The 27,373-nt window shown below is 41.7% G+C and overlaps 2 protein-coding genes across 2 annotated transcripts in view; one reads left to right on the top strand and one right to left on the bottom strand.

The window, feature by feature from the left end:
- Positions 1-27,373, bottom strand: part of LOC121554377 (Kv channel-interacting protein 4) — a 285,233-nt gene that overhangs the window by 251,445 nt on the left and 6,415 nt on the right. The window lies entirely within an intron of this gene.
- Positions 12,226-12,997, top strand: LOC121554375 (ladderlectin-like). Its single transcript, XM_041867932.1, has one exon. The coding sequence runs from the start codon at positions 12,226-12,228 to the stop codon at positions 12,949-12,951; it is 726 nt and encodes a 241-aa protein (XP_041723866.1). The 3' UTR covers positions 12,952-12,997.

The following is a 27,373-nucleotide window of genomic DNA, read 5'->3' on the forward strand; positions in this document are numbered from 1 at the left end:
AATTTAGTCAACGCATACATTTTCATACTGTCCTAGGGACGTTAAGTGAGTGACTTCTGTATGCCTTTGTCCTGACTGAAATATAATTTGAATGCAAAATGTCATTCATGACATCCCTCAAGACAGTCATTGTATAGCCACACAGTCATAAATCATTCACAAGCAAGTGTAATTTTCTCTTAAAGAGTGATATAGCGCGTGTCACTTGCTAAAAGGTTATGCTTTAAGAGGTGACTTGGCAGATGCTGCTGGGCAAATTCACTGTAATAGAGAGTGATGCTGAGATTCACTTTCATTTTTAAATGTATGTCAGCCTCCCGAGTGGCACAGTGGTCTAAGGATCCACTACAGTCTTGGGTTCGATCCCAGGCTGTCACATAGCTATGCCCTCAGACGAACCATCAAACAGGCAAAGCGTCAACACAGGACTAAGACTGAATCCTACTACACCGGCTCTGACGCTCGTCCGATGACGCGAGCCTACCAGACAGGCTAAATGCCTTTTATGCTCGCTTCTAGGCAAACACTGAAGCACGCATGAGAGCACCAGCTGTTCCGGACGACTGTGTGATCACGCTCTCCGTAGCCGATGTGAGCAAGACCTTTAAAACAGGTCTACATTCACAAGGCTGCACGCGGGGCCAGACCCATTACCAGGATGTGTACTCAGAGCATGCGCGGACCAACTGACAAGTGTCTACACTGACATTTGCAACCTCTCCCTGACCAAATCTGCAATACCTACGTTTCAAGCAGAGCACCATAGTTCCTGTGTCCAAGAAAGCGAAGGTAACCTGCCTAAATGACTACCGCCCAGCAGCACGTCAGTAGCCATGAAGTGCTTTGAAAGGCTGGTCGAGGCTCAAAACACCATCATCCCGGAAACCTTAGACCCACTCCAAATCGCATACCGCCCCAAAAGATGACGCAATCTCAATCGCACTCCACACTGCCCTTTCCAACCTGGACAAAAAAGGAACACCTATGTGAGAATGCTGTTCATTGACTACAGCTCAGCATTCAACACCATAGTGCCCACAAAGCTCATCACTAAGCTAAGGACCCTGGGACTAAACACCTCCCTCTGCAACTGGACCCTGGACTTCCTGACGGGCCGCCCCCAGGTTTTAAGGATAGGCAACAACACATCTGCCACACTGATCCTCAACACGGGGGACCCTCAGGGGTGCGTGCTTAGTCAGGCCCCTCCTGTACTTCCTGTTCACCCACGACTGCGTGGCCAAGCACAACTCCAACACCATTAAGTCTGCTGACGACAACGGTGGTAGGCCTGATCACCGACAACGATGAGACAGCCTATAGGGAAGAGGTCAGAGACCTGGCAGTGTGGTGCCAGGACAACAACCTCTCCCTCAATGTGAGCAAGACAAAAGGAGATGATCGTGGACTACAGGAAAAGGAGGGCCGAACATGCCCCCATTCACATCGACGGGGCTGTAGTGGAGCAGGTCGAGAGAGTGTCAAGTTCTTTGGTGTCCACATCACCAACGAACTATCATGGTCCAAACACACCAAGAAAGTCGTGAAGAGGGCACGACAACGCCTTTCCCCCTCAGGAGACTGAAAAGACTTGACATGGGTCCCCAGAACCTCAAAAAGTTATACAGCTGCACCATCGAGAGCATCCTGACCGGTTGCATCACCGCCTGGTATGGCAACTGCTCGGCATACGACCGTAAGGAACTACAGAGTGTAGAGTGTACGGCCCAATACATCACTGGGGCCAAGCTGCTTGCCATGCAGGACCTACAGAACCAGTCAAAAGTTGACAACAACTCATTCAAGTTATTTTTTTCTTTCTATTTTCTACATTGTAGAATAATCGTGAAGACATCAAAACTATGAAATAATGTAGTAACCAAAAAAAAGTGTTAAACAAATCAAAACATTTTCTATTTGAGATTCTTCAAAGTAGCCACCCTTTGCCTTGATGACAGCTTTGCACACTCTTGGCATTCACTCAACCAGCTTCATGAGGTAGTCACCTGGAATGCATTTCAATTAACAGGTGTGCCTTGTTAAAAGTTAATTTGAAGAATTTATAACCTCAATGCGTTTAAGCAAATCAGTTGTGTTGTGACAAGGTATGGGTGGTATACAGAAGATAGCCCTATTTGGTAAAAGACCAAGTCCATATTATGGCAAGAACAGCTCAAATAAGCAAAGAGAAACGACAGTCCATCATTACTTTAAGACATGAAGGTCAGTCAATCTGGAAAATGTCAAGAACTTTGAAAGTTTCAAGTGTAGACGCAAAAACCACCAAGCGCTATGATGAAACTGGCTCTCATGAGGACCGCCACAGGAAAGGAAGACCCAGAGTTACCAGCCTCAGATATTGCAGCCCAAATAAGTGCTAAAAAAAGTAACATACAGATCAACATCAACTGTTCAGAGGAGACTGCGTGAAATCAGGCCTTAATAGTCTAATTGCTGCAAAGAAACCACTACTAACGGACACCAATAAGAAGAAGAGACGTGCTTGGGCCAAGAAACACGAGCAATGGACATTAGACTGGTGGAAATCTGTCCTTTCGTCTGATGAGTCCCAATGTGAGATTTTTGGTTCCAACCGCCGTGTCTTTGTGAGACACCTAGTAGGTGAACGGATGATTTCCGCATGTGTGGTTCCCACCGTGAAGTATGGAGGAGGTGGTGTGATGGTGTGTGGGTGCTTTGCTGGTGACACTGTCAGTGATTTATTTAGAATTCAAGGCACACTTAACCAGCATGGCTACCACAGCATTCTGCAGCGATCCATCTGGTTTGGGCTTAGTGGGACTATCATTTGTTTTCAACAGGACAATTACCACAAACACACCTCCAGGCTGTGTAAGGGCTATTTGACCAAGACCGAGAGTGATGGATTGCTGCATCAGATGACCTGGCCTCCACAATCACCCGACCTCAACCCAATTGAGATGGTTTGGGATGAGTTTGACCGCAGAGTGAAGGAAAAGCAGCCAACAAGTGCTAAGCATGTGGTAACTCCATCAAGACTGTTGGAAATGCATTGCAGGTGACTACCTTATGAAGCAGGTTGAGAAAATGCCAGGAGTCTGCAAAGCTGTCATCAAGTCAAAGGGTGGCTACTTTGAAGAAGTTTAAATATAAAATATACTTTGATTTGTTTAACACTTTTTTGGTAACTACATGATTCCAAGTGTGTTATTTCATAGTTTTGATGTCTTCACTATTATTCTACAATGTAGAAAATAGTAAAAATAAAGAAAACCCCTTGAATGAGTAGGTGTCCAAACTGATGACAGGTACTGTAAATACTAGGCGGTGTCAGAGGAAGGGCCAAAAAATTGTCAAAGACTCCATTCACCCAAGTCAGACTGTTCTCTCTGCTACCGCACGGCAAGCGGTACCGGAGCGCCAAGTCTAGGTTCAAAAGGCTCATTAACAGCTTCTACCCCCAAGCCATAAGACTGCTGAACAATTAATCAAATGGCCACCCGGACTATTTGCATAGTCACTTTCACCCTACCTACATGTACAAATTATCCTCGACTAACCTGTACCCCCTGTATATACTCATTATTGTTATTGTGTTTCTTTCATTCTTTTTTAAAAACTATTTTCTTAGAACTGCATTTTTGGTTAAGGGCTTGTAAGTAAGCATTTCACGGTAATGTCTACACCTGTTGAATTTGGCGCATGTGACAAATACAATTTCATTCGATTTGATTAACATACATTTTAGAGTAAAGAATCTGTAAAAAATCTGAGTCTCAGCATCACTCTTACTGTGGAATTGCCCTGCTGTAATGCATCGATGTGTCATTAGACAAAGAGAATGGCAGGTTCTTCAACAGCAGGGAAGACCGAATCATAATTCTAAATTAGGACTGCTCATGGAAAATGTTCCTCCAGGCCACAGTAGCCCAGTCTCGGATGCCATTTCAATGCAAAACAAAAACATAAAATTGAGTTATATACCAATGTACCTCCAGGCAACAAAAAACCCAGATGCTCTGAACCCATGCCATGCAAATCTAAGAAAAAGGGAAATCTCTTCTGAATAATCCAAACTGAAAGACAAAGCCTTTAGGACAAATTGATCTCAGTTAGCTAGCCAAGACTAATTCACTACTTTTCTTTTTCCCAACGGTTCAATGCTACATTATAATAATACCCACTGGTCCTGTTCATTCTCTTTTGAGGATATTTCCTTGGAAGATTTTTAAGACTAAATATAGCCCTGCCAACTTCAAATTCTATTTGTGCGGATAACATCCAAGCCATATTTCCATAAAAGCCTGTATTGTATATTGACAGAATATATGAATACCAAATGCTTACTTTTAAGGCCAGTTTTCTGGACACACATTAAGCCTGGTCCTGGACTTAAAAGTTATTTCATTGAACATTCTCCATTGAGAACGCTTTTTAGTCCCAGGCTTAATTTGTGTCCGGAATACCGACTCTGAAGGTATATATTTAGACCACAGGAAATGCATATAACTGATTGGCAGTAAAGCAAGTAAATATGATACACAGCCCCTAACCAAAGGCACCTAACTGTTTTCTTCTACCATCTATCAGTTTATGGCCAATGTCTCATGATCCAATTGGAGGGAGCTCTCCTATAGCAAACACTATTCATAATGCCATATGACCATATATAGCCCACTGAGTAATCAATAACACTGCGAATACATTTATCTACCGCTGTCAGCTTCAGCATATGGTGCAATGAGCGTCTATCATTTTTCATTCAGACTGGACCATAAATTGTGCCGTTCCTACAACGTGAGGAAAGGGCTGATCGATATCACATTAATAGTGTTTTAACAGTCTTGGAAGCATGATATGTTTTTTGCCCCACATACAGCGATACGTTCACTGATTCATTCCGGACCAAAGTAAAGCATATTTCTGTGACTTCTTCTGATTGATTACAAATTAACAGCAGACAGACTGAATCATTAGACAAAGATTTTTGCCAAAAATATCAGGGATGAAATAAAAAACATTTGTCTGGTGCATCTTGATAATTGTAAAAAAAAATCTCTGTAATTAGAAACCAGCTCTTTCCTGCACATCAATTTTAAAATGTGGGAAAATGACCGGGCCATCCAAGGGTATCTATCTTCGGCTGTCATCAAACCACGAAGCTCAACGCCATACGCTCATTACACAGCTGAATTCCCTGGAGTACTAGTGATGCTAACACCAAAACAATGAACATCTGAGAAAAGGTAAGCTTTATGTTGACAGGGGTATCAACCTGCTGGTAAGGGTTACTCATGTTCCACAGCAGAGGTGCATTTATACTGAATAAAAATAAAACACAACATGCAACAATTTCATTGATTTTACTGAGTTACAGTTCATATGAGGAAATCAGGGATTTTAAATTCATTAGGCCCTAATCTATGGATTTCACATGACTGGGAATACAGATATGCATCTGTTGGTCACATATAACTTTAAAAAAGAAACTGGCCTTACAATGGGCCTTAGGATCTCGTCACTGTATTTTTGTTTATTCAAATTGCTATCGATAATATGCAATTGTGTTCGTTGTCCGTAGTTTATGCCTGCCCATACCATAACCCCACCACTCTGTTCACAACGTTGACATCAACAAACCGCTCGCCCACAAGGTGGTCTGCGGTTGTGAGGCCGGTTGGACATACTGCCAAATTCTCTAAAACGACTGAGGCGGCTTATGGTAGAGAAATGAACATTCAATTCTACGGCAACAGCTCTGGTGGACATTCCTACAGTCAGCATGCCAATTGCACGCTCCCTCAAAACGTGAGACATCTGTGGCATTATGTTAAGTGACAAAACTGCACATTAGTGTGACCTTTTAATGTCCCCAGCACAAGGTGCACCTGTGTAATGCTCTGCTGTTTAACCAGCTTCTTGATATGCCACAGGGTTGTAAACACATTTGTGCACATAATTTGAGAGAAATAAGCTTTTGCATATTGAATATTTCTGGGATCTTTCATTTCAGCTCATGAAACATGTGACCACCACGTGTTGCGTTTATATTTTTTGTTCAGTATAATTGGTCCCGACAGAGGAATAAATAGTTTTGTTTCACCATTTTCACATTGCCTGATTTCACAAATAACACAGTCAGAGTACATGTATATATTTAAACAAATACCACTTACAGCACAGTGAAGCTTTCAAGAATATGACAACGATTGAAATGGATTAGTTTATTAACAAGAAAAAGTTAAACATCTGTTCATCAGGTGTGCAGAGGGCGAGAGAAATAAAGCTTTGACGTAAGGTCTCGCACAGGTGTCCTGACAAACCACATGTATCTGACATTGCATCACTTCACCACAATGACATGCAACAGCAGATGCCATGTTCAAGGCACAGTACTAGTGTATACAAATCAACGTCCTGCCCTGATCGGATAACATGTTCTCTGCCACTACTACAAAGCTGATCATAGGATCCAATACGCTATTTAGCAAACTGATCATTTCAATCCTGAGTCTTCAGGTCTCAGGGCAATGTGACATCACTTTAACAACCATTGTTAGCATAGGTAGCGACTAATCTACATTATCAACCCACTCGAGTGGAGTTCCCTGTACCTTTGGTGCTGGGGGAGGCCCAGGCGATGATGCATCGGACCAGGCAGCAGTTGAGCAGCAACTTCTTGGAGATGCCCTGGTCCCTGCGGAGGTGCTGCAGTTGCTCCCGCCACTGGGTCCTCTTGGTTGGGGCCGACATGCTTGTCACTCACTGCACACTCTTGGCATTCGCTCAACCAGCTTCATGAGGTAGTCACCTGGAATGCGTTTCAATTAACAGGTGTGCCTTGTTAAAAGTTAATTTGTGGAATTTCTTTCCTTCTTAATGCGTTTGAGCCAATCAGTTCTGTTGTGACAAGATAGGGGTGGTATACAGAAGATGGTCTTTTATCAAATAGGGCTATGTCCATATTATGGCAAGAACAGCTCAAATAAGCAAAGAAAAATGACAGTCCATCATTACTTTAAGACATGAAGGTCAGTCAATACGGAACATTTCAAGAACTTTGAACGTTTCTTCAAGTGCAGTCGCAAAAACCATCAAGTGCTGTGATGAAACTGGCTCTCATGAGGACCACCACAGGAATGGAAGACCCAGAGTTACATCTGCTGCAGAGGATAAGTTCATTAGTGTTACCAGCCTCAGAAATTGCTGCCCAAATAAATACTTCAAGTCACAGACATCTCAACATCAACTGTTCAGAGGAGACTGCGTGAATCAGGCCTTCATGGTCAAACTGCTGCAAAGAAACCACTACTAAAAGGACACCAATAAGAAGAGACTTGCTTGGGCCAAGAAACATGAGCAATGGACATTAGACCGGTGGAAATGTGTCCTTATGCAAAAGCAGCCAACAAGTGCTCAGCATATGTGGGAACTCTTTCAAGACTGTTGGAAAAGCATAACCTCTCCTGATAATCTTACTGGAGTACAATACACAAGATTGCATGCTTCTAAATAAAATATGGCATCCCGCTTAGCTATATACTATGGTTTCAGTCCCCTGAGAGTCCCCTTTCAAGAGCTGAAGTTTGAGACAACACATCACACATCTGCCTTATCTATAACCATTTGTGCCCGACCGCCTTCATTCGGTCTTATGTAGCAAAATTTGAAATTGTGTTTTTTATATTGGATAAAATGGTATATCATACACTGCATTTAAGGGAACAATAGGAAAGTAATTCTGCTTTGAAAGTTGATCAATTTGTAATCTCACATTTGAGAAAATGGCCTTTGAATGTTTTGGTACCTAGTGTAGAGCTCTTTGTCTACACCCATTCAGCATCATTCACACCCTCTTAAACTTTAGCCCCACCCATTTCGTTTGGCTCTCGGGGGGGTTCAGAGCACACACTGGACGCTCTGGCCGGTGAGTAGGGTTTATAGGAGCGTTCTGACCTCACAACGGCAGTCAAGCACCCAAGCTAACATCTGCTAGCTTGCTATTTACTTTAAGACACAAAATTGGGATTATGGTTAATTGTTTACCTCTGGATAACATGAAAACAGCCTAACAATTGAATTATGCTTTTTTGCCGACGTTTACTGGCACCGGCCATATTCAACGGGTGTTGTGCGTTCGTAAATGTATCAGTTATTCTGAGCTCTGGCATACTCAGACTGAATTTACGAACGAACCCGAAATGGTTACTTGCATAGTGGAGTCTTTTGTTAAGACATGTAGCTAGCTAGGTAAACAACGTGTAAGATCATACACGTCACGTAACGTTAGCTAGCGAGCCAGACAGCTAGCATTAGCTAGCTAAACAATGTCCCATAATCCCAACTCATGACGTTACTACCCTGCTGGTAGCTATCCAACAAGGTTCAATGTTAGCTAGCTAACATTAGGCTCTAACTAGCCAAGCAAACGACTCAGATACGAATAATATCATACCCCTAACGTTAGCTAACAGTACACTAACTTGAAATTAAACAACTTTACTTTCAAATGGCTCTGAAGTAGTGACCCGTGACATACGCCTAGTTTCCTGAAACTAGTCACATTTGCACTCGCTTTGAAATACATATATTTATAGTATTCATTTGCTATCATTTGTCTTTTCAGGCACTGCCTTACCTTGTAGGCTAAGTCATGATGTGTGATCTCTCCCTCGAGTCAGAGCGATCCTCAGGTTTCACGAGCGCTTTGCCTTCTCTGAGCCGATCAACAGCATGTGAAAGGGGTCGGGAGGAGGTGAAGGAAGGAGCAAGCAGATCTTGTTTGAATGTGATCATGTGTGACTTTCCCTGACCAGGCTTATCAGCCACCTCTGCTTCAGTGCCGAGGGCACAGTGTGTGTGTATATATATATATATATATATATATATATATATATATATATATATATATATATATATATATATATATATATATATATATATATATATATATGAGTGGTATGGGTTGTGTGAGTCTTCATATACACAGCACACACAAAGTAGCTTCTAATTACTTCCCATGATATCTATAAAGCAGATAATGTAGCTATAAAGACAGAGGGGGTGTCTGACTAAACAGACCTGGGAATACCTCCACTTCATCCCAGCAGGACAAAGCAAAACACACCATACCGGGAGCAAGTATGAAAAAATGTATGCACTCACTAACTGTAAGTCGCTCTGGATAAGAGCGTCTGCTAAATGACTAAAATGTAAATGTAAATGCAATGATGGGTCTTCAAGCGATGGTATTATATGCAGTCAAAATAAATATTTTCTAAGCTTCCTATATAAGGGAACAGATCCCAGAGTATACCTGAAAGTCCAAAACAAGGTGGCACAGTTTATCCTCTCCAAACTGAATTTAATTGGATTGTATACAGAGCCCTGAGGGATGCCAAATCACCCATGGGGGGTTTATGGTCGTGTGTAATGACACGCTCTGGGTGGAACTGGTGGTTCTGCTATGCTTGATTGAGTAACACTCCCGAGACAGTCAAACTTGAAATGAGGAAGTAAGAAAGTGTGTTCGAGCCAAAGACAAACTGTTTGGCTACTACAGAAAAGGAAATCAAAAGCAAAGCATTGAATTGTCTCAAATATAAATAAACAAATATTCTATACTGAATTATTCAATATGTTTATGATTTAGCCTCATGTTGTTGACTGAAAAACAAAATGCCTCGCCTAATTCCTATACTTTTACAGCTGTGTGGGCGCTAAGCCGGCCGTGTGTTATGTTGGGTGAAATATAGCAGAGTTTGTGGATGGATGGCTTAGAGTTGCAACCTCATTGTTCCTTGATTACATATGCATATTGATCTCTGGTCAGAAGGAAATGCCTTAATGCATTCACAAGATCAATAGGCCTATAGGCTGCGCTTGATTTCACATTTTTTTCTAGTGTTACAATGGACGACTATGATAGTCTTACGTTTGGGCTGCCAATACTGCCTAAACAAGTAATTGCATTACACACACTGTATATCACAAGATAGTTAACCAAATTCAATGTTCTTCGATGTCATCTTACACATGTAAACAAGACCAAATAACACCAACTACCATTCTAAGCCCTCGAGCGATGGATAAACACTTAACACAGTCTTTGAATAATTCATCACATTGTGTCATTTCCATTTTTCTAATGAGCTTTCAGAGGAGCCGCCCAGTCTCATGACCAGAAACAATGAAAAACAGAGCGTGGGCTGACACCATATCCAAACTAAATATTTAAAATATTTCAACATATTTACTTGAAATAATATTAATTAGGAAATTCAGCCAAGTCCCCCTTACAAAGAACCCCTTCCCCTGGCTTCACCTGCTGTGAGGGTGCGTTCAGAAGTTAGTGATATGAACATACCACACTCCCACACTTAATGATGATGGAACACACACTTCAAAACAATACGCTCATCTACGCCTCAGCTCTGAATCTCCATAAAGCCATGTGAGGATAATGTTAGAACCCATTAGGGAGGCCATTACTGAGCGCTAAGGAGGTTGCTGTTCTAACAGCATAGGCTTGATGACATTATACCAGGACTTGGCTCAGGTGCTCAAAACTCCATGACACATATCACTTTATATGAACATTTCCTAGGTTTGTGATGCATTTGTGTTAATTGTGTTTTAATACAGGCCATTACATAGCCACAACCTGTTATAGATGCTTACATCAATTATAAAGCATGATGGGTGATAGAATGGAATATATATTATACATTCATAATACACTGTTCATATGCGGTTCATAGAAAGTTTTACCAAAGTTGTTCTCTCCCAGAAGAGGACAGCGGTGTATACTTAGAATTCCCTGACCCTCACCTACTTTCCTAGATAGCTTCTAGTAGTTTGGATTACCATGTGCATCATCTGAAGGTGGAGGTGAACTTCATACATCCTTGACACAATAGCCTACCGAGGAAGAAATTATCATTCTAATCGTTTCACATAAAAATGTGTCTACTTTCTGTCCTAACAAGTATGCACAACGGAACTGATGCTATGTTTTATCAACAAGTGCTTGGCTTAGATAATACTTTTATCTAGAACTGTCTGTACTGTGTGTGTACGTGCCATCTTGCCTGGCACCACAATGTCATTGTGGTCAGAAGCCCTGTGGTTCCATGACAACAGGTCAGTGGGTAGCCACAGCAGGGCCAGACAGCAGAAGAAGCATAGAGCTGAGCACACCGCATTTCACACACACCAGGGCTATAATCTTGTCCTCCATCAAAACACCAGCTAAAAATAGCAGAACAAACGGGGCATAGCAATTGTCTCCTCAATTAAATCCCCTGCGGCATTCAATGTAAAGAGGTTGAGCCCGCCAGGCATTGGATTTAGTACACCAACTGAGATGGCCCTGTCTTAAAACAAAAGTCATTCGTTTTCCAATAAATTAATATATTGTGCCATTTTCAACAGAACACTTCACTGTTAGGCGTGTCATGGATTGTTCAGCTTTTGCTCAGACACGACCACTCACAAGCACAAGATTGATACCATGACCTCGTTGACCATATCAAGTGATATGATATAGATGGGGAAAATCCTAAAACAATACATAGTCCAGAACAAGGAAGCCAATGTCGAGGTCAGGTTAAAAACAATAGCTATGAAACATAAAACTGCTGTGTGTAAATTCATAATGCAGTCGACTGCCTTTAACTTCATAAACATTTTTTTATCCAAAATTATATTCTTACAGAAGCAGAACAAATATGATTCTCCTATCATGTGCATGCGTGTTGAAGTGTGAAGCCCGAAGTAAAACGTGGCCCGATCTTAATTGTTTACATTTTTCTATTTAACCTGGTCTCCATCTGGTTGATGGACATATAAACATGGAATGACGTTTTGCAACCCTGCCCACTCAGCATTATTATACAGTATAATCTTCCTGTTAATGGACAGTATCAAGAAACATGCCATGATAAGGAAATAAAGATGACCATAAATATAACCAAACACACAATTACCTCGGCACATTGTTCCATGTTTCCAATAAATCCCTGCACTCACGTGGAGGCATTCATCAATAAGGAAATAGATATGAGCCTGCTATTTTGTACTTTGATCAATTGCTACAAGAATCACTCGTAAACATACTGTATCAGCAACACTAGTTAACCATTGTTAGAAATTAACTTTGTGGCCATGAAAGCTACCTGTAGCGTATAAAATGTGCTCCTCTTCCTCCAGATGTACAGAACCCTCTAACAGGAGCCTAGTGCAATGGAGAAGTTGACCATCCTCCTACTTGTCAGTGCGGTCTTGGAGCTCAGCAACACAACGCCCTTACTGGAGGCCCAACTTCTTCCTCTTAAGCCCTTACTGGAGGCAAACCCAGAGCTTGCTGACGCCAAACATGTTCCTCCTATGGAGGACATGGGTGCCGAGGGAAACTACTTTGAACAGAACCCACCTCTCGAGGTCTTTGAGGAAACAGACGCTGGACAGGGTCTACCTCTCGAGCCATCAGAGGAGCTTGGTGTAGAGCAGGCAATGTCTCTGGAGGAGCTTTGGGGAATGGAGGAGGAGCAGGTGATAACAGAGAGCAGGAGTGCATGCCCCACGGGCTGGTTCAATCATGGACACCGCTGTTTTACGTACATCCCCACCGAACGGACATGGGCCGAGTCGGAGCGCTACTGCGTCTTTCAGGGAGCCAACCTGGCATCCATCCACAGCACAGAAGAGAACCACTTCATTCAGGAGATGATCCGCAGACAGACGCACGACTTCCCAAGCGCCTGGCTCGGCGGACAGGACGCTACCCAGGAGCGCCTTTGGCTGTGGAGTGACGGGTCCAGGTTCTACTACCGCGACTGGGACAACGTACAGCCTGATAACGCCAACGGAAATGAGAACTGTATGCATATGAACTATGGAGAAGAAAAACGCTGGAATGATCGTGTCTGCAGTGTGAAGTTACCTTCTGTATGTGCCATGAAACTATAAGCTCTGACGTCACCTTAAATCGAGATGTCTATTTAGTTACGTTTTCTATTTATTTTCATGATGACTATTAGTGAATCAGTAAGATTAAATAAATTGCTACGTAACATGACTAACAGAAAAAAAAAAAAAAAAAAAAAGTGTTATGTGCATCAGTTTCTATTTTTATCTCTGCATTTGTTAGTAACATCCATCTTGTAAAGACCGAAATAAAGGTTTGATAATGTTTGTCAAATGTAAATAAAGGATTAGTTTCTGTATACATTCAAAAGGCTACGCATGTTATTGTAAGGATACACAACCTCTAAACTGGTTTGTAGGGTGACAAGATTCTTAGACTATGTAATATGTAAAGAATAAAACTTAAAGGAAAGTTATCCCAATCATTGAATATATTTACATGCCAAACAATCACTTTTTCATACTACAGCAATAATAGTAATAATTATGCACAGATTGTAATTATTTCCCAAATGAGACTTGAGTGCTTTAAGTGGGAATTGTCAATACTCCAGGGAAGAGCCAACTCAGCATAATTGTAATGAATAGTGAAAGCGGAGCAGTCCATGTTTGCTTGGTCTCTCTCTCCCCATAGCAGCCTTTTCACCTGACATTTACGGCCTGAGTAGCAAGCCACTTTAGACACACGCCACGCACACACAGGAACCTTAAAACAAATATTCTCAGGAGATGTGCCGTGCTCTGAGTCAATGGGTTGGAATGTCTCCATAAATTATTTAGGCATGCGGTGCCTGCTATATGCAGATAACAAGTGCCTCTTTACCAGTCAGCGTGTTCCAAAGACACTGAAGAGATACACACTGTACAAGCCACCTGGGTTACAGGCCTGTGTCCGTGAAGGGCTGTGTGTCACTGTTGCAAAGGAGCACAATACAATACTAGAGGTCACCATTTTCTCAGCTCACTAGCCGGAGGCTATTTGGGGTCAGACTTCACGTCAACAGCGACAAAATGTACATCAGAAATTAATTAATGCAGCGCGTGACATAACTGTTTGGCCCCACCATATGCTAGGCTATCTGTTGTAAATCTCAAATCTTAAAAATAAATAGAGCTGGAAGCAATTGTTTGACAGATTTTGCAATCAACAGGGCTGAGCTTTGCTAAAATCCATAAGCATTCTGCCTGAAATACAATACCTATTTGGTAGGAGTGTAACGTAGGGCTGGGCAATATGGCAAAAACACCATATTACGGTATTTTTCTTGACAGTATGACGGTATTTTATGTTTTTGAATAATAAACATTCTAAATTTGCTTTAGGAGTAGTGCGTGACCCTAGGGGTGGCAACACATACATTAAGTGATTTCAATGAGTCTTTCTCCATTCTGATTGTTTTTCATCCATTTCTGCTTTTCCTGCACTCATTTAGGAAAATGTCCATACTGCCACGTAGGGCTGCACGAAAAAAAGAAAATCTAGGTCTTATTTTTTACCAAATGTAAAATTTACCAAATGCAATTGCAATTTGACTTGCGATGTAGATCAAAACAATTGGGTGAACTGTTGGAATCATGGAAATATAATGATTATTCTAATTCTATAGTTTTAATATACAGTTGAAGTCGGAAGTATATACACACACACACCTTAGCCAAATACATTTCAACTCAGTTTTTCACAATTCCTGACATTTAATCCTAGTAAAAATTCCCGTCTTAGGTCAGTTAGGATCCCCACTTTATTTTAAGAATGTGAAATGTCAGAATAATAGTAGCGAGAATGATTTATTTCAGGTTTTATTTCTTTCATCACATTCCCAGTGGGGAAGAAGTTTGCATACACTCAATTAGTATTTGGTAGCATTGCCTTTAAATTGTTTAACTTGGGTCAAACGTTTTGGGTAGCCTTCCACAAGCTTCCCACAATAAGTTGGGTGAATTGTGGCCCATTCCTCCTGACAGAGCTGGTGTAACTGAGTCAGGCTTGTAGGCCTCCTTGCTCGCACAAGCTTTTTCAGTTCTGCCCACACATTTTCTATAGGATTGAGGTCAGGGCTTTGTGATGCCCACTCCAATACCTTGACTTTGTTGCCATTTTGCCACAACTTTGGAAGTATGGTTGGGGTCATTGTCCATTTGGAAAACCCATTTGCGACCAAGATTTAACTTCCTGACTGATGTCTTGAGATGTTGCTTCAATATATCCACATAATTGTCCTTCCTCATGATGCCATCTATTTTGTGAAGTGCGCCAGTCCCTCCTGCAGCAAAGCACCCCCACAGCATGATGCTGCCACCCCCGTGCTTCACGGTTGGGATGGTGTTTTTTTCCTCCAAACATAACGATTGTCATTATGGCCAAACAGTTCTATTTTTGTTTCATCAGACCAGAGGATATTTCTCCAAAAGGTACAGTCTTTGTCCCCATGTGCAGTTGCAAACCGTAGTCTGGCTTTTTTATGGCGGTTTTGGAGCAGTGGCTTCTTCCTTGCTGAGCGGCCTTTCAGGTTATGTCGATATAGGACTCGTTTTACTTTGGATATAGATACCTTTGTACCCGTTTCCTCCAGCATTTTCACAAGGTCCTTTGCTGTTGTTCTGGGATAGATTTTTTACTTTTTCGCACCAAAGTACGTTCATCTCTAGGAGACAGAACGCGTCTCCTTCCTGAGCGGTATGACGGCTGCGTGGTCCCATGGTGTTTATACTTGTGTACCATTGTTTGTACAGATGAACGTGGTACCTTCAGGCGTTTGGAAATTGCTCCCAAGGATGAACCAGACTTGTGGAGGTCTACCATTTTTTTTCTGAGGTCTTGGCTGCTTTCTTTTGATTTTCACATGATCTCAAGCAAAGAGGCACTGAGTTTGAATGTAGGCCTTGAAATACATCCACAGGTACACCTCCAATTGACTCAAATGATGTCAATTAGCCTATCAGAAGCTTATAAAGCCATGATATTTTCTGGAATTTTCCAAGCTGTTTAAAAAAGGTACAGTCAACTTAGTGTATGTAAACTTCTGACCCACTGGAATTGTGATACAGAAATAATCTGTCTGTAAACAATTGTTGGAAAAATTACTTGTGTCATGCACAAAGTAGACGTCCTAACCGACTTGCCAAAACTATAGTTTGTTAACAAGAAATTTGTGGAGTGGTTGAAAAACGAGTTTTAATGACTCCAACTTCAGACTTCAACTGTAATAGTGGGCACTTTGAATACAGTGTTTGACATGACAATGAATGAAAATGTCAGGGAGGAGTTATTTTGACAGGGTAGGAACCAAAGTGTTGGTCAGTGTTTGTTCTGATCACCACCTCAAGGTGAACCTCGGCAAGACAGAGCTGCTCTTCCTCCCGGGGAAGGACTGCCCGCTCCATGATCTCGCCATCACGGTTGACAACTCCATTGTGTCCTCCTCCCAGAGTGCAAGGAACCTTGGCGTGACCCTGGACAACACCCTGTCGTTCTCCGCTAACATCAAAGTGGTGACCCAATCCTGCAGGTTCATGTGCTACAACATTCGCAGAGTACGACCCTACCTTACACAGAAAGTGATCACAGGTCCTAATCCAGGCACTTGTCATCTCCCGTCTGGATTACTGCAACTCGCTGTTGGCTGGGCTCCCTGCCTCTGCCACTAAAGCCCTAAAACTTATCCAGAACGCTGCAGCCCATCTGGTGTTCAACCTTCCCAAGTTCTCTCATGTCACCCCACTCCTCCGCACACTCCACTGGCTTCCAGTTGATGCTCGCATCTGCTACAAAACCATGGTGCTTGCCTACGGAGCTGTGAGGGGAACGGCACCTCCTTACCTTCAGGCTCTGATCAGAATCTACACCCAAACGAGGGCACTACGTTCATCCACCGCTGGCCTGCTAGCCCCCCTACAGAAGCACAGTTCCCACACAACCCAGTCAAAACTATTCGCTGCTCTGGCACCCCAATGGTGGAACAAGCTCCCTCACGACGCCAGGACAGCGGAGTCACTGACCACCTTCTGGAGACACTTGAAACCCTACCTCTTTAAGGAATACCTGGAATAGTATAAAAGTAATCATTTTACCCCCCCCTCCCCCCTGCCCCACAAAAAAAGAAAAACAAGTGGTTGTCCCACTGGCTATCATAAGTTGAATGCACCAATTTGTAAGTCGCTCTGGATAAGAGCATCTGCTAAATGACGCAAATGTAAATGTGTTTCCTATGGGACCCTATAATCTTTGCCAACATTAAACTTTCTCTTTACTTCATGTAGCCAGTGCATTCGGAACTTTAATCTTTCCACATTTGTTTACTTTACAGCCTTATTCTAAAATGGATTAAATTGTTTATTATCCTCAATCTACACACAATACCCAATAATGACAAAGCAAAAACAGGTTCTTATACATTTTTGCTAATTTATTACAAATAGAAAACTGAAATAATACATTTACATAAGTATTCAGACCTTTTACTCAGTACTTTGTTGAAGCACCTTTGGCAGCGATTACAGCCTTGAGTCTTCTTGGGTATGACGCTACAAGCTTGGAACACCTGTATTGGAAGAGTTTCTCCCATTCTTCTCTGCAGATCCTCTCAAGCTCTGTCAGGTTGGATGTGGAGCGTCGCTGCACAGCTATTTTTCAGGTCTCTCCAGAGATGTTTGATCGGGTTCAAGTCCGGGCTCTTGCTGGGCCACTCAAGGACATTCAGAGACTTGTCCCGAAGCCACTTCTGCGTTGTCTTGGCTGTGTGCTTAGGGTCGTTGTCCTGTTGGAAGGTGAACCTTCGCCCTGGTCTGGAGCAGGTTTTCATCAAGGAGCTCTCTGTACTTTGCTCCGTTCATCTTTCCCTCAATCCTGACAAGTCTCCCAGTCCCTGCCACTGAAAAACATCCCCACAGCATGATGCTACCACCACCATGCTTGCTCTGACTCAGTACATTTATTAGCTAGCTAGCCAGCTAACTAAGACGGTCAAGTGAATGTCTCAATCTGACACGAGAGCACTGAATGACTTAAAACACTGTGCTCAGGTATATATCTACAATGACATAAAATCGATGTGGTCCTAGTCTTTCCAAGTCAAATGAAAATGCTAAGAGTTAGTTAAATTACTCGAGTAATAAGTCGATTGTCATTATTACATTCACCTGCTTTTGTATCACCAGGTTCGTAAATGTGAAAATGGGTTCATCATATTGATCACAACTACCTTGGTTTAGGGCAGTCCAGTTCTTTCTCTAAGCTCAGGTTTCCTTACTAGCTACCTAGCTTACTAGTTAACCAGTTACGCATATCACTACAATGTATTTGTTTTCTTATTTAGTTTATTTTAATTCTCAGGTTATGCGTTTTGAATTCAATGCACTAAATGTTGTATCGCTAAATTTCAGGGGTTTACGAGACATAACTAAAACTATTTTCTAAACACTAATGATTCTAGTTTTTGGAGATCACAATGGGGAAATACTGTTTATTATAGTCATGGGTCTAACCATTTCAGCTGGTATTATGATATTACATCGTAAGTTTAGAGGTGATATTTCAGAGTCGTGTGTCCAAAAGATAAGATTGGTTATATTGATCTCCAAACTAGATAATACTTGTTTTATTATATGCAGTGTGTATGGGTACAATTCTCACACTTTATCAGATCTTGCTGATAAGCTTACTGAGCTGCAAAACAAGTAAACAAATGCATGGCTTATAGCTGGATACTAATAAAACACCTGATAAGGTTTTAGATAGATTTCCACCTAGAATAGCTCAGAGATCTCAGAATAGTGACGTCACCTCATTTTGCAGTAAACTGACAGTGATCGATACATGGCGTTTCTTAAATACAAACTTAAACGAATACAACTGGTGTAATAGGTCAATAGTCGGAACCAGAATGGATCTGTTTCTCATTTGTACATGTAGTAAGTCATAAACATGCTCCTTTGACTGATCATAAAATGATATTATTTAAGTTAGAAAGTTCTGATAAATCCAGTGTTATCCGAGGATACTGGAAACTTAATTGACTCAAACGATCCAGTCTTTAACAAGAGCATAAAGAGCTTAAATCAGGGACTTGTTTAATTCAAATGATTTAGAACCAAAGCATGGAAGTAACTGGGAAATATTTAAATTCAAAGTACTGTAAGATCTATCACCATTTCAAACTGTCATTTTGTGAGGCGCAGCCGGGAACTAGTTCTGTACGATGACGAGGTGTGGAGTCAATAAACCAGAATTGGAGGATTCTCCATCGTTTATATTTACAGTTTGGGAACATTTGTTTCCCGGTAGATTATAACGCCGATGGACAGAGTATGTCACCACTGTTCAACGAGAATAGCCTATGCAGCTGCCAACACCTCAAAAACATGTTGACATTTACGCTGACATCAACCCAGTATTCCCACCACCGGAGCAAGACTGATACGCAAATAAACGTTGTTTCCCCTTTGCAGCCGATTCTGACCGGGCCAAAGAAATTACAAGAGCGATGGGTATGTTTGTAGCCGCGGATATGCGCCCATTATCGGTGGTTGAAAGAATAGGGGGTTTCAACACCTTGTGAAAGTGCTCGAGCGACGTTGCATACTTCGCCCTTTCGCACCCATTTCCAGTAGTAGCCGCTCTATATAAGCAAGCTAAAGCCAACGTTGTCAATGAATTGGCCAATGCACCCTGTGTTGCCCTTACTACAGATGGCTGGACCTCCAGGGCTACAGAGAGCTACTTAACAGTGACAGCCAAATCACATTACCCCAGAGTGGGAAATAAGTACAGTGCTACAGACCACACCCCCTTTATGAGTCAGACAAGTGCACATATTTTTCTCTTTGTAAGAAAACATTATAGCATAGGCCTATGCAATGTCTGAGCCATGTTTATTTATTGATTTCACAAGCATGTGGCACTTTGAGTATTATTGTTGATGAGTAATCATGTGTTTTCATTGAAGAAAATCCAAAGTGTTGCTATTCCTTGTTATGCTCACATCAGGCTTTACATGACTCGATCATATATGGAAGCAGGAATACCAACATTATTCTTAAATAAACAAAAACTTCAATAACTGTGGGCATTTCATTTTCCACTGTACCGAAACGTGACCCCAAAACCGCAAAGCGTACCAAACCGTGAGTTTGGTGAACAGTTACACCCTTACTATTTGGCTTTAATCATATTGAATTAGGCTGCTGCTTTAACATTTATTAAACTGATTGAATCACAATGCTGTGAAAATATATAAAGATGGGAGTTGAGGCTTCAGTCTAAATCCCCTATGGCCATGTACAGTGAGGGAAAAAAGTATTTGATCCCCTGCTGATTTTGTACGTTTGCCCACTGACAAAGAAATGATCAGTCTATAATTTTAATGGTAGGTTTATTTGAACAGTGAGAGACAGAATAACAACAAAATAATCCAGAAAAACGCATGTCAAAAACGTTAGAAATTGATTTTAATGAGGGAAATAAGTATTTGACCCCCTCTCAATCAGAAAGATTTCTGGCTCCCAGGTGTCTTTTATACAGGTAACAAGCTGAGATTAAGAGCACACTCTAAAGGGAGTGCTCCTAATCTAGGTTTATTACCTGTATAAAAGACACGTCCACAGAAGCAATCAATCAGATTCCAAACTCTCCACCATGGCCAAGACCAAAGAGCTCTCCAAGGATGTCAGGGACAAGATTGTAGACCTACACAAGGCTGGAATGGGCTACAAGACCATCGCCAAGCAGCTTGGTGAGAAGGTGACAACAGTTGGTGCAATTCTTCGCAAATGGAAGAAACACAAAATAACTGTCAATCTCCCTCGGCCTGGGGCTCCATGCAAGATCTCACCTCGTGGAGTTGCAATGATCATGAGAACGGTGAGGAATCAGCCCGGAACTACACGGGAGGATCTTGTCAATGATCTCAAGGCAGCTGGGACCGTAGTCATCAAGAAAACAATTGGTAACACACTACGCCGTGAAGGACTGAAATCCTGCAGCGCCGCAAGGTCCCCCTGCTCAAGAAAGCACATATACAGGCATGTCTGAAGTTTGCCAATGAACATCTGAACGATTCAGAGGAGAACTGGGTGAAAGTGTTGTGGTCAGATGAGACCAAAATTGAGCTCTTTGGCATCAACTCAACTCGCCGTGTTTGGAGGAGGAATGCTGCCTGTGACCCCAAGAACACCATCCCCACCGTCAAACATGGAGGTGGAAACATTATGCTTTGGGGGTGTTTTTCTGCTAAGGGGACAGGACAACTTCACCGCATCAAAGGGATGATGGACAGGGCCATGTACCGTCAAATCTTGGGTGAGAACCTCCTTCCCTTAGCCAGGGCATTGAAAATGGGTCGTGGATGGGTATTCCAGCATGACAATGACCCAAAACACACGGCCAAGGCAACAAAGGAGTGGCTCAAGAAGAAGCACATTAAGGTCCTGGAGTGGCCTAGCCAGTCTCCAGACCTTAATCCCATAGAAAATCTGTGGAGGGAGCTGAAGGTTCGAGTTGCCAAATGTCAGCCTCGAAACCTTAATGACTTGGAGAAGATCTGCAAAGAGGAGTGGAACAAAATCCCTCCTGAGATGTGTGCAAACCTGGTGGCCAACTACAAGAAACGTCTGACCTCTGATTGCCAACAAGGGTTTTGCCACCAAGTACTAAGTCATGTTTTGCAGAGGGGTCAAATACTTATTTCCCTCATTAAAATGCAAATCAATTTATAACATTTTTGACATGCGTTTTTCTGGATTTGGTTGTTGTTATTCTGTCTCTCACTGTTCAAATAAACCTACCATTAAAATTATAGACTGATCATTTCTTTGTCAGTGGAGGATCAAATACTTTTTCCCCCTCACTGTACCATTTAGTCTAAGAATAGGCACACCGTAATGTATATCTCATTAGGCCAACTGTTTGCATAAGGATGAGAGCATAGCAAACTGTCAGTACATAAGACTGGAGCCGTGTCTCTAGCTTCTTTCCCCGTAAAACCTTTTTCTAATAATCTTTCCTCCGTGACCACTAATGTGACAGGGAATAAAAGGTGAAGTCAGCATGGCAGAAACCTATCCAGTCCTTCCATGTGTCCGTGGTGATGGACGAAAGGAGACAAGGGAATGAGTCAATTATGCTAATCAACTAGAACAGGGTTTCCCAAACTCAGTCCTCTGGACCCCATGGGGTGCACGTTTTGGTTTTTGCCCTAGCACTACACAGCTGAATCAACTAATCATCAAGCTTCAATTATTTGAATCAGCTGTGTCGTTTTAGAGCAAAAAACTAAACGTGCGCCCCTTAGGGTCCCGAGAACAGAGTTTGGGAAACGCTGAACTAGAACATGTCATCCTGTGCTTAGTGTCCTGGGATCTCATGTGTTCTTAGTCTGTAGAAATAGTTCAATTTCACTGTACTACCACTGGATGTCACCCTTTCACCCCATTACTGCTGTTGTACCAAATAGTTTTTTCCGGGAATGGATATGCCATCCAGCTGTCCATTTCAGATATGTAACAAATAACACAAGAGATTTACCTTCAGAGATACATTAAGGAATGTCAAACAAATGTCTGTTTGATTTCTGAAAGGGGTGAAGGGTCTACAAGAAAGACATCGCCACAGTATAATATAGTTTAGTGCACACATCATAGGTGTGTACACTGTGGGATAGTAGGAGCAGCATGAAGTCTCCTTTTCCCCTCATTTATAACCTGATTTATTTAACAACAAAAAAGGCACATCAATAGGTGGTCCAGGTATGACATGGCACAAGTGGGGAGGTGGGCCTTCTCTCTTTTGTCCTCTATTGTTCCCGCAAGTGTGTACATTACTGTATTTATACTTGGGATATTGTTTTCAACACGAAAGTTCAAAAATAGCTGGAGTGTCTCTTTAAGGTTAGGATTTGGTAAGGGTAAGCTGATCCTAACTTCTACCCAAAGCGGGGTTGTTGGGGTGCAGAAGTGGGCAGGGTTTTGGGCGGATTCTGAGGACGTGGACATGAACAGACCGGCCCCTCCAATGCAAAACAATGCCTGCGCATATCATCCTACTTCAGGGGAAAGTAGTCTTCCAAAAATATCAACGTGACTGGCCTATAGTATAGAGCAACGAAAAATGGAAGGCAAGAGTCACTTAATTTAAGTTGCTTGTGGCACAATGTCGTCAGCCTGGTTTCATGGCTCAACCAGCAATGTCAACATTAACAAAATAAGCCTGATAGATGAAAATATGTTTGTTACATAACCTAGTATTCCCATTACATCGGATTTCACAGTGTATTATTCTTGGACGAGCAAGATGAAAGACATTGCTTTCCATTGCGTTTGTGTCTGCCTACGCATACAAGGAAAACAGTCACTAGTCCAATGTAATACAAAATCTGACTGCAACTACAGACAGACAAGGAACGCAGACAGAGCAATATTGTGAGAATAGAACAATTATAATGTTTTAGATTCCAGTACATTCTAGTCCAAATTGAAAGAGCAACAATTTTACTACACAATTGGGTGTTATAGAGGAAGCACTATGAGTGTACTATGCACAGGTGGTTAGAAAGTGTTTCTACTTTCCCCTTATTCCGATCGATGTGTCACTTATTCTGAGTAATGAACTTGGAGAAATAAAGACAAAGCTAGAGTTGCCAGACTGCTTTATTGGGGAGCTTTATTGGACTGTGGGTATAAATCATTTTACTTGTTCTTATTTTTATTGACTATTTCATTCGTCAACTCATTAACATGCCAAACAGTCTGCTTTGACAGTGTGGCAAAATAGTTATAATGCACTTCCATCTGCACTGCACCTAAAAACAATGACAACATTCATTGGTAAAATGAGTTATATGAAAGCACTTGATCACTTGCACAGTCATGTCAGGACTGAGTCCATTTGCGCAAATCGTTTAATCCTAAGAAGCAGGGGTTGGAACATAAATTATTTTCCAATCGTTTTGTTCTGAACATAAAAATGTTTATTTTGTCCAGAAAACTAAACATTTAGAACTGGTTCAAACCAAAAAAAGTGACGGTTTAGATCATTCCTTTGTTCATTTTTAAACCTCGGGGGGAAAGAAATGATATTACATTCAGCTCAACAATACATTATTTCACCAATGGATAGAGCAGCTTGCGATGGAGCGGGCAAGTTATGTACATGCATTAGACAGACCAGAGTAGTGTTGGCAGGGTGCAAGATACGACTGAAATTTCACAAGTGAGGAGAGCGCTGGGCATCTTGTCGTTATGACATGCATTATCTGAATTAGGCCCACAGAATTATACCTACAGTGGAGTGGAACTTTGAGTTGGTTTAACTAACATTGGACCAGAGCTAGCCCCCTTGATCATGACACTCAGTTCCACTACATTACACATAATGCCGCCTAGAGTTGGGGCACCAGAATTTAAATAAACACATCTAAAACCTTTTTGTAGTTAATAAATCTAAATGTGAAACTTGATACTATAGTATCCTTAATTCGCATTGAAAAAGTTCAACCATTCTTCTAATTAAAATTCTCTCCCTAATTGCTTCCGAGGGAGGGGGAGAGGCAGGTAGCCTACACACAGGCAAAGATTTTCAGCTGGCAGGCAGACACTGGAATAAGTTTGAGTGACAAAGTGAGGGCTTTCCATAGGCACTTTGTTGAATTTTTTGTGGGACTGGAAAAAAATGCCATGAACGTAAATAAACGTTATTAACCGTTACCATGCTTTTAAAATAACGATTCAGTTCCGGAGCAGTATAGATCACTTTCGTTTTCGATTCTGGTTCCTCGTTTGATGGTTTTCTGTTCCCTGCTAAGAAGTTTGACCAAAACATGATTTTTGAGTTAGTTGATTTTAGGGTAGTCAAACTTTTCCACAGTAAAAGTTATTCATATTGTGTTTGGGTAGTAGGGGTTTGCCGACATGGCCATATTCATAATCGTATCTGTAAATTGACAGATGATAGTCGGATCGGATGATACTCATGATCGGAAAAAACTGAAATGTTTTAATATGCCCAAGTAGATGCAGCGTGCCAGAGCAGCTCTTCGACTGTCGGGAGAAATGCTAATCCATATTAATTGCTTCGCTACCATACCCACAACGGAAGCACAATCATGGCCTCGGATTCGCAGGTGGTCATTCGAACAGACCCAGGGACTGTTTCTGTGGTGGCAGAAACTCTAAGGCTCATGGTTAGTGTATATTTTGGTGCTCTTTGAAAGCAGGAAATAACGGTTAAAAACACAACATTTTAACATGGGCACTACATCAACGTACAAATTGTTTTGCAATCTCAGGAGAAAATATGTCTGTTGCACAGTAGGCATAATATCGCTAACAGATCTCATGGTTTATCTTAGGGATGAGACTTTGTGATTCCTTAGTAAAAAGGGAGTTATGGAATCTGAAGACCTGTTACATTAACCGAGACACATTAAACCGATCACATTAACTGATTAAAACATTAAATTCCGCACTGCACAGGTGTGTGAATCATGAAAACCAATGAGGAAGTCTGCAGTGTTGAGAGGGGTTTCATGAAACCAAGCAAAGCGCTCAACCGTGTCAGCCCGCATTTAATTTCTATTCAGTTAGACTCGCTTTTGACGTCTGAACTGTACATGAGTAGCCTACAGCACACTACAGTGAAGGAGCTGAGTGGCACTGTCACTCTGTGGCACCACCTGTTTGGCATACCCATCCAAGGAAGTCAAACGGATTGAAATGTGTGGCGTAAACAAGCCTAGGGGTTGAATATCTTGACCGTCCATTCTCCTTTTGGCATCCAGCAATCATAAACAAACACCTTCTGTTCACTCTTCCCTGCGCTGTTTATTTCTGCCACCACCGCACACCGACTCCACCACTTCCGCTCTTCCACTCCCTCTCCCCATCTGCCTCTATCCATCTCTCCCTCTCCTCTCGCACTCTGGCCTGGGTCCGACGGCTATCCTAGCAGATGCTTCCCACCACGGCATCCTTACAGAAAAAATAAAAGCTGGCTCCAAAGCAAACAGAACCTGGTGGAGAGCACCCGGGAGACGAGCGGGAAGTTCTCCTCCGCAATTAATCCTCCATTTTCCGAGGGATGCTTTTTTAGGTGAAATCAACCTAGTAACTAGCTAGTCTTTTTAAGTATTAAGTAAAAGACTGCTGGCATGGCATGTCTATTAAAAACCACCTTCACTTTCCCAATTCAATACAGAACAGTGGACTGCTCTTTCTCCAAATCATATAAATCGTTAGCATTACTGATTAAAACACTGTCTGTAGACACACAGACAGATCACTCAGCAATCCATAAACCTGTGTGCCATTTCTGGAATGGCTTTCTGCTTTTTCAGAGATCTGCATTCTGATGATCAAGTAATCTGACAACACCTTTGTTTGAAAATATTTTATAAGGCACATTGCCATTGTTTCATACACACAGTCACCTAATGTATCTTTATAATATGTGCTAGTGTTTGACATTACTGTGTACATAGACTAAAAACATCCTTTGCAGTCTGTAGTCACCAGAAATGTCAGATCATTGATCCGGTGTATAGAAACATTGAAACCATCCTCTGAAACACAAAGATGTACGTCTCTATTGTCGGAGATTGAGGGCAGCCTGTTCAATCCTTCGAAACACTGCTGTGAGCTCAGGAACATTGGCTGACAAACACAGATGTTTCAAAGATGGCCCTATACGCTCTCATGTGGTCAGCTCTCCTCAATCTAGCTGAACTCAATGCTCCTATCTACTACGAGATGATTAAAGCCAACAGCAGGAATAAAGAGCAGGAACACTGCGACTCCTTGTTATAAGACTCTAGGTTTAATAGCTGAGTGCTAAAAAACAGTCGCATGGTTCTCACAATAAAGGTCCCACAATGGCATTGTATGCTTCTCCAAGTGTTCATTACACATTACAAGAGACATTACACATAAAAGCTAGGTGCAAATGTCAGAGGAAACAAATGGAAGCTCTAGAATTATTATTTTCTCGTCTTTAATTTTTTGTTTTTTTTAGGTATAGCTATAGAATGTTTATCAGAGATAATTATTTTATCTATAATTTAGTCATGTTATTATGTTTTGTCAAATCAAAATAAGATCTGGGGAAAATATTGCATGGTGAGGTCAGGTGCAGGCTGCATACAAAGACTTAGAGTTCCATACAAATGCAACTCAAATGCAAAGAGTTGCATTCAAATCAGAAAAGCTTTCTTGATCTATTAGGAGTTTACAGTAGTCGTAAAGGTCAATTTATTGTTACAGGCTGGTTCAAGGGTGGCCAAAGCATATAACTTAGTGGCTGAATTAGCAAAAACCAAGGAGATGTGAATCTGAATAATACCAATGCACTTAGGCCTACTTATTGATTAATGCAGGAGAGTTTTTTTGTTTTTTTTTGTTTTTTTAAACATACAATTTACCTGCAGTGAAGCCGCTCAACATTTCCAAGAGTGTTTATCTTAAAGCCAATTTGTAAAGT

Source organism: Coregonus clupeaformis, chromosome 39, assembly GCF_020615455.1.
Source record: "Coregonus clupeaformis isolate EN_2021a chromosome 39, ASM2061545v1, whole genome shotgun sequence".
NCBI classification, from domain to species: Eukaryota; Metazoa; Chordata; class Actinopteri; order Salmoniformes; family Salmonidae; genus Coregonus; species Coregonus clupeaformis.